Source organism: Carya illinoinensis, chromosome 4 (genome assembly GCF_018687715.1).
Source record: "Carya illinoinensis cultivar Pawnee chromosome 4, C.illinoinensisPawnee_v1, whole genome shotgun sequence".
Taxonomy (NCBI): domain Eukaryota; kingdom Viridiplantae; phylum Streptophyta; class Magnoliopsida; order Fagales; family Juglandaceae; genus Carya; species Carya illinoinensis.
Window position 1 is genome coordinate 22,897,291 of NC_056755.1, and position 9,308 is coordinate 22,906,598.

Here is a 9,308-nt window from a genome sequence, read left to right on the forward strand (position 1 = left end):
TATTTTTAAATAAACAAGCTAGATTAAGAAATAAATATAAATTAAATATTTAGTATCGTCATTTTACAAAAATATTTCTATTTAAAACAATGCATGGTTGTGAAAATGGCTATTGAAAGAATTGTGTGTATATCAATATTATAAGATTAAAAAAAAAAAATTAAAAGCTAGTGTGATGGAGGTTATAGTAATTATAAAGTGAAGACATAAGAAAGTCATATATTCTAAAACAACAGCAAGTACCTATCATAAGAAAGCCATATATTCTGAATTTTCTTTGGTATTGGTGTTTTGTTTTTTGTTTTATAAATTATATTATTTATAAATATACCTTTAAATAGAAATCTTGAATCGATTTTATGTTAAATATGCAACATTTCTATTGGATTTGTGTAATAACGTAGGTTTGTTCAAGAGTTTTAACATCGAATTCAGTCTTAAAAGTAGATTAAATTTAACTAGTTTTGTGAATAGATTTAACATCATTACTTGAAACACTCCATTTATTAAAATCAATATTATCTGTTTTTTCAACAAAAAAAAAAAAAAGTCTTCCTCATAATTAATGATATAAGGAGGTATACTAGATTTGTGGCCCTAAGCAAAAGGCCGATTTTGTTGGCAATGCCCCCCAACATCTCCCCTTCCTGCGCCCCGTCACTGGCATTCCACAAGAAACCTTTCTCCCCTTGAGTTGTCTATATATATGGAAGTACTAAACCTAACTGATGTTATGCAACTAAGTACGTAGTACTAGCTAGACGGGGCATTCGCATTCCCAAGTACTCATGGCGTCCATGATCACCCAGTTCCTTGTTACATTATCCATCATCTCTCTTTTACCCTCCTTTTCCCATGCAAAACTCTCTCCCAGTTTCTACGCAAGGACTTGCCCTACTCTCCAAACTATCGTGCAAAATGAAATGACTCGAGCTGTCATAGCGGAGCCACGTATCGGTGCCTCTATTCTTCGGTTGTTCTTCCACGACTGCTTTGTACAAGTGAGACGACACTAGTACTGCTGCCATTAGTTCTGTTTCCTTTTGCTTTTTGGAATTTAAGTACTTCAAATATCCAAGATACTATTACTTTCTAGCTAGGATATTGTTGAATGACGTTGGCTTAATTTGTTTGGAGTTCTGTGTAGGGCTGCGATGCATCGATACTACTGGACGACACGCCCACTTTCACAGGTGAAAAGAATGCACTCCCAAATAGGAATTCAGTAAGGGGTTTCGAAGTGATTGATACCATTAAAACTCGCGTGGAAGCTGCCTGCAATGCTACTGTATCTTGTGCTGATATTTTGGCACTCGCAGCTCGAGATGGTGTGGTCTTGGTTAGTAGCATAGATTCTTCGTCCTTCCCTTTAAATCATTTCCTTATTTAGATGGCATGAACCCCTGCAAATAATAATTATCATTATATAACGAAAATATATTTGCCAACTTATAAGCGCATGCATAAAGAAATATTGTACTACTTAGGGTTTTGGTTTATGCTTTTTTCTTGTTAAATAAGCTTGTTTATCTTTATGATTGAGACTAATAATTCAGACATGTTTTCCATCCATGGATGATGTCCGATAATCACATATCTCTTCTTCTTCCTTCTCTCTTTTTTTGCTTTTAGCTGGGAGGATCCCCATGGACAGTACCGCTAGGCCGGAGAGACTCAAGAACAGCCAACCAGAGCGCAGCCAACACCCAACTTCCCCCTCCATTCGCCAACCTTACAACCCTGATCTCCTTGTTTGCGGACAAAGGCCTAAACGCTCGTGACATGACGGCTCTCTCCGGCGCCCACACAATAGGCCAAGCTCAATGTGTCGGGTTCCGGACTCGCATATACAACGACACCAACATCGACACCAACTTTGCCAACGCTCGGAAGGCCGGTTGCCCGGTTTCTGGTGGTGATAATAATTTGGCCCCGCTTGACGTACAGACCCCGAACAAGTTCGATAATAGCTACTACAAGAACCTCATGCTTCGACGTGGGCTTTTGCATTCAGACCAAGAACTATTTAATGGCGGTTCTCAAGATGCATTGGTGAGGATCTATAGTAACGCCAATGCTGCTTTTGCTGTTGATTTTGCTGTTGCCATGGTTAGGATGGGCAATATTAGCCCACTCACCGGGACAGATGGGGAGATTAGAAAGAACTGCAGGGTCGTGAACTGAAGTACTGATCATGATCATCATTGGCTGGCTTTATGCATGGCCTTTCTTGCTATCATAGTACGTTTTTATGTGTGCAATTGAATAAGCGTCTTGCATTTTCGGAAAGAAAATAAGGTGTTGGTAAAAAATTGTGGGGATAATAAAATAATTGTCTTATTTAAAATTATTCAGTCAAAAGAAAACTAATAATCCCCTTTGTAATAGACTTCTGAAAGCATGCAAACTTTTAAATAAAGTCGTGTGCAAGCATATGATCTCTATGTATTAATAATTTAATTAATTCCGGTTATAACAAAAATTCCGAATTTTCCTTTTTTTATAGTATTTATTTATTTCCATAACGAGAAACGTCAAAAGTTTCATAAATTTCAAACAGTTGAACACAATTAATATTGGCGAGTACTATAATTTTATTCAGATAAAATATTGGAGAAATAAAAAAAATAAAACATGCACGCATGTAGATTCAAGTGGAGATAAATTGTCGTTTACGACTAAAATATTGACTAATTACGACAAAATCACTTGCTGAAGCAAAGGGAAATTTGTGTAGCCGGAAATTAAGAAATTTTGGAACATGCAGAAAAAGGCAGTTGTATACCTAGTACCATCAAAGATTTAAGATTTCAGATCAACTGGTTTTTGAAAACATATGACAACAATAACGAAACATATGGGTACGTACGTACGTAGGGGGTATATATATATATAGGGGACTTTGATGATATTACTAGTTCTTTTTTAATATTTAGGAGATTGCATGACCTTAATTTTCTTCTACCTTTGAAATATATATATATATATATATATATATATATATATATATATATTGAAATACATATTACTAGTTCATTTTTTTTAGTTGAAGTTGTCTATTTTTAAATCCACTTTCTTGCTAACAATAATTTTTTTGAAAATTAAAAAGGTTAATTGTAAAATTAATATATAATTCGATTCACATGTTTTTGCAATTCGAGACTTCTGTTTTCAATTCTTGCTAAATTTATATTTACAGAAACTTACAATTCAGTACTTCCATTAATTTTCGATCATTTGGAAAACGATCGAGTCGACATGATCTTGAACGACCCACCATTAGAAAATTAATGGCGTGATTGATATGTGGCATATATCTGCCACATGACAATCTCCGTTTGGCTGATTTGGATATTAGTTTTACGTGTCAGCCAATCAGAGACTCATGACACGAGGCCTACCGTTAAATTTTTAACGGAAAAATTGATGAAGATGCCTATTTGAGAGCTTCTTGAAATTCAAGTATTAATTTTGTAAAAATTAAAAATTGAGGCATCAAATTGTAAAAATGTGAAGATTATTGTACTAAGTTTTGCCATTTACACAAATTAAATGTGGCTTTTGGTTCGCGGAATTTAACATTAATCCAAAGAATGTGGTGCTTAGGAATCTAGATTCTTAAGAATGTGACTAAAATCACGTTTGAAATTGGGATAATGCTACTAGTACCGATGGACAACAGATGAAATGAACCGATACAGTGTAAATAATTTTTTTTTAAAAAAAAAATTCTTCTTTTTTTAATCATTTTTACACAGTTTTAAATTTTTAAAATTATAATAAGAAGATATTAAATCACTAATATTCACTTCCTTAATTATTAAGTAAAATTAAAAAAAATAAAAAATAAAAAAAATTCAATCAATCATTTTTATCTGTCAACTTTATCCGTTCAACTAGCATTTTCCTTGAAATTAATTGAGAATATATATGATAGGATATCCAATAATATGCATGGCGTTCATACGTTTGGTTTATTTATAGGAATTCTAGAGGAATCATTTGTTTTTTTCCAAAATATCCCTACATATTTTATTTGAATTATATAAGATTCTTTTCTGAAGTATTTCTTCTTCGTTTTGTCTTTTCTTTCTTTTTATTTTTTTTTCCAGCAAGTAAAAAATTAATATAAAAAATAAATATTAACATAAGAATTTATTATTAATCCAATAGTCGCATTAAAGTTCATGAAACCATGGTTCATGAAAATATAAATCTACGTCACCTATGATATAGAAATATAATAGAGTTCTTCTATACAGATACCTACTGTTCACACAACCTCTCCACTATGCCTACATGACAATTTTTTTTTTTTTTTTGGGTGAAAAAGCTGTGTTTTGTTGTAAAGGTGGATTTCAATTCCCCCCCCCCCCTCCCCCGCGTTCTTCATTTCTGCGTTCCCCCGCATTTCCCCCCCTTCCCACCCCTACGCCTGGGTCGTTTCCTTTCGCCGGCCTGAATCTCTGCCCGCACCTGAAAAATTAGTCTGGAACCGTGTGGCGGCATCACTCCGGCTTGTTGGCTTCATCATTCTGGCACATTGTAAGGTCAAGTCATTCGAGTTCACCATTTCCAAACAAGGGTCGCGGTGGCAAGGTGGTCGAGGTCTATCGTCGGAAGTGGGTCATACACATGGAGTAGATGACCTGCGAGAAGGTGAACCCGTCCACTGTCAACGGTGGCATCAATCAATGACCACAGTTGTAAACAGCAAGCGTTGCCTCGACAAGGACCGCAAGTCCCTCATCGACTGTAAGTCCATCCTCGATTGTCGATTAAAGGAAAGAAATTTCTGTGATTTTTCTGGAATTAAAGGAAAGCTTCTGTTATTACCTTTTGTATGTTGAGGAATTAGATATTTGTTGGATCTAAATTTTTGGATCTGTCGGAATGTTTTGGTTGAGTGATGAATGCAAAAGACTATACGAGTTTGGTTAATAATTGTCAGCTAGGGTTTGCTTCATGTTTATAGGGTTTTGGTGATTCCCTTGCTATTTGAAGTTAATTCTCTTAGCTGCATGGCTTTTAACTGTGATATTTTGGTTAACAGTGGGTGCCATTTCGATATATTTACTTCTAAAAATGTTGTGATCTTTGAAAGACATGGCTTTTAACTCGAATTCTTGAGGCTCATTTGCACCTTACTGGTTTGGAGATTGTGACTCACTCAAAAATGAGTAGCACTAAAGCTATCCCAAGTGCAGGAGGATGTCGTGTAATAATTAGGAATAAGTTCCTAGATCGTCTCCTTAGGGAAAGTTACTTAAAAATCAAACTCGTTGAGAAAGGTGAAACAAAGAGAAAATAAAATGATGGTATGTGCAATGGATGGAAAAGGGTACTAGTCATGGACTAGATTCATGTTTTTAGATTTTGATTGTCGGATTGGAATATAAAAGACTAATAGATTAAACTCAGAAATTAATAAAACTAGATTAAGAATTAAACTAAATTAGGAAGTAATTGATAAAACGTGCACTGAAAATTGAAAAGTCCCAAATTCAATGTTCTAGGGTTCATCACTATATTCAAATTACAAATTCTCAAAGTAAACCACCGTAATTATAATCACTACTAAAATGAAAGTTTAACGAAACGATAAAAATAAATAACACGAATTAAATGAATAACAAATAAATTACTCAAACGTCTAAATCAAAATTCTCTAAAACAATTCAGAAACTCAAAACTGAAATGAAATAGCAAGTAGGGAATTGAAAAGATCAAGCCAGTTGAATGGAGATGAAGATTCGAAGCGGTGGAGGAGGCTGAGCTGCAGTGGCAATTGGACCCCTCAAGGAGTTCTTCAATCTGCTGCAGTGTGTGTGAATGATTAATTGTAAGAATCCTCCTCTTCGAATCTGAACGAAAATCCAAGGAAAAATGAATTCTAAGTGTTTCTCTACTCAAAAATCGAGTTTTCCAGCCCAAGTCTCATCCTAAGATGTAAAGAAAACATATATATACTCTGACGGCGGAATAAACCCTGATCTGTAAAAATGCGATATTCGCTCGAGCGGAGTGTCGAGCGAACATCGAGCGTTTGACTCTGCCTAAATTCGCTCGAGCGGCCTGTTGAGCGAACATCGAGCGTTCGACTCTGCCTGAATTCGCTCGGGCGGCCAAATGCCTCCGCTCGAGCGATCTCTTTTCCCGTATCTCGCTCGAGCCCACTGTCGAGCGGAAGTTGAGCATTTGAATCTGCCTGACTTTGCTCGAGCGGCCAGAAGCCGCCGCTCGAGCGAAATGTACCATAATCCATATTAATTGGCAGTTGATAAAATTAGAGCAGAAATTGATGCTTTTAATCAATTAAAATCACAACTTTGATTTATTCATTTTTCCATATAAAACCAATGATAAAGCAATGAAAGAATTAATATATATTGGTTCCAAAAGCATTAAAAATGCAATAATTCAACTCAATCAGATTGTAGGTGCTGTATGTACTCAGTTGTATGCTTTTGTAGGTCTTGTTTAACTTGTAGTTTGTGATTTTATTTTTCTGAGATGTGAACGTCAGTATGGATCATTTGGATTTTTACCAAATGAATTTGATTGTGATAATCATGACAATGCTTTTGTCACTGATGATGAATGAGATTGGTAAATGTTAGATGTTAATGAGATTTATCCCTTACACTCCTTGTATCCGTCAATGAGGGCTGCACATGTTTTTCATCAATGAGGTCCTTATAAAAAACAAATGTTAATTATATAAATGAAGGGACTTTACATTGTTAGGCATGACCCAATTTAATTGTTGTATGATAAATCATTTATGTCTATATTTTTGGTATACTTAAAAATAGAATGATTCTTGCCCGTTCAATTGTAACCATATGTTGCTAATTATGGTTATTAAGGTGTAGTTGATTGGAGCAATTTTGTTTGATGTAGATCTTGTTAATTGGGGAGTTGAAGTTGGTCTTTTGAACCCATGATCATGTTTGTTAGTTGATTTTGGTGTTACTGCCCATAAGAAATAACCTGAATTAGTTGAGAGTGATGTTATTTACATGTCTTGTCATCAAGAGTGATTTTTTTTTTTTTAAATAACGCTGGTGTAATAAATACATAAGAAAACACTCATTTGCAACACAAAGGCATGTAATAAAAGGAAACTCACGAGGCTAAATATACATCTTGATCACAAGACTAAATAAAGCTTCAAAGCCAAACAAAGAATAAAAAGCAAACAAATGCAATAACTGATTAAAGAACCAACCATTAAAAAGATGAAGAAAGATCATCAAGATCCAATTCTTACCATCAAGCATTCACAAAACTTGAAAACCATTGGCTGTAGCCATTATGTATCCAGCATTCACAAAACTTGAAAACCAATTTGGTTTTTTGCTTTGATATTCTGTAATTTGAACCTAGTGTAGGTTGAGGGATTTATTATGCTGATACGATATTCTTGTTCCCAATACTTAGTTCAACAAATCAGAAAATGGGTGAAGAGGAAGAACATAGGCCACCCGGGCCTTCTACGTCGATTTTTACAACCCATGTATGATACAAAGTGCTTATTTTGTCTATCGCGTTGTCATATATTGTAGCATTTAGTTAATATATTGCTTATTTGTATATGTTACTGATATTTTGGTACTAATCAGAATTTTAACCTGCCATATATGATGCCTCCAAATACATTTTCAATTCCATATCCATATGCTTGGGGTAGCCAGGTTAAGTTATTTTAGTATCCCTATATATATATATATATATTTCCTACTTGCATGGGTTTCGGTTATTCTAACACAGTGGGTAATTGTAGTAATTGCAAAAATGATCAAGCTAGCTTAAGTCTACAAAGATATAAAAAGTTGGGATAGCATGACCCTCAAGTTCTCAAATAATTAAACCTAAACTGAGATTACAGAGGCATAAATCTAGGCCTCTATGACTTATCAATCATGGTTAATCTCAACTTTAATCCATCAACAAACAATAAATTGAAAAACAAAAATGCAAATTATAAACAAGAGCAACGTTAAAATGCAGTGCTTACTTTCAACAAGTAGGGTTAGGTTTCAAACCCAGCACAGGCCACAGTGGCCATCAAGGCAGAGTTGATGTACATTTGCAATGTTCTCTTAACATTTGCAATTTTTCCTGTCAATTCTAAAGGTAGCTGTTTTGGAGCACAATAATTTGTCAAATTCCCACTATTGTCAATTTGAAAAGATAAAATTGCATGCTCCAAGACCTTTATTCTTTGCTTGGAGAATTCAAAATTTTAACAAGCACAAAGTTATGTGCTTATGGAAACCCAATGAGAACAAAAGATCCCCAAGAAGAATAGTTACACTTTCAGTTAACCCACCATTGCCACCATTCAAAATTGAAATGATTATTTTTGGTGAGTACTAATAAAAGTTCCAATAAAAATCGTGAAAGAAACATACAAGTACACATGATGTATACAATCATACAATCCCCCATCGGACTTTAAAGGAAAGAAAATGCAATCCCCCCATGGACAAACAGGACACAAACAGGAGACATAACATAATGATTGGTTATAGTCATATGTACTAGGCATGAGATACGTAATGCTCTATCTTGACTCTATACTCTAATATTTATTACTTAGCACACTGTATGTGTTAGGTAGTGATGAAGGGCTAAAAAAATAAAGACACTATACTTATTCATACATGTCAATAGCATTCCCTTGAAACTTCCATGGGTCATAACAAGAACCAACCTCATTATTTGGGTAAACCAAAAGCTAGGCCTGAAGTAATAAATGAGATATCAGCAACATATTTATCAGGGTAGTAAAAAACTATACTATAATAATGAATAATCAAAACACGTGCCCTATTTTTTATTGACTATTCATTCTTCATATGTATATATATAATAATGAATAATCTATCTATGATAGCTAAAATAACCTTTTTAATTTTCTATTCTATAAAAACATTGCAGCAAACCAAAGATAATAATTGGCAAGATAAGATATCTTCAACTAAAACAAATAATCAGCAACATTCAATAGTAGTGACTACTTCTCTCTATTGCCACCATTCAGCATTTCAAAGGATACCCACATTTGAGAGTGGTACAGATGACTGTCATTTCACAGCTCAATGTTTCTTTACATCCCCTGTACTAAGGGGATAGATCTACAACTTAGAATAATACAAGATATGAACCCAAAATAACTGCATACGAGACGAGCTCAATAAACCAAGCTGAGATTAATAAGCAACTAAACATAGAATTTCCAAAACAGTTTCAACAACAAGTTTCAAATTATTGTACAAAAACAATAACCCAAATAAATATCA

General features: G+C 34.4%; 1 protein-coding gene across 1 annotated transcript; it reads left to right on the forward strand.

Annotated features, from left to right (window-relative positions):
- Positions 1–721: 721 nt before the first annotated feature.
- On the forward strand, positions 722–2,435 carry LOC122307697 (peroxidase P7-like). Its single transcript, XM_043120739.1, has 3 exons — positions 722–1,001; positions 1,148–1,339; positions 1,633–2,435. Exons 1-3 carry the CDS (start codon positions 789–791, stop codon positions 2,182–2,184), a joined length of 957 nt encoding a protein of 318 aa, XP_042976673.1. The 5' UTR covers positions 722–788; the 3' UTR covers positions 2,185–2,435.
- The last annotated feature ends 6,873 nt before the right edge of the window (positions 2,436–9,308 follow it).

Coding starts and splice junctions, on each gene's coding strand:
- LOC122307697 (XM_043120739.1), top strand. CDS start 789: ATGGCGTCCATGATCACCCAGTTCCTTGTTACATTATCCATCATCTCT. Junction 1,002..1,147: donor TCCACGACTGCTTTGTACAA/GTGAGACGACAC, acceptor AGTTCTGTGTAG/GGCTGCGATGCATCGATACT. Junction 1,340..1,632: donor CTCGAGATGGTGTGGTCTTG/GTTAGTAGCATA, acceptor TTTTGCTTTTAG/CTGGGAGGATCCCCATGGAC.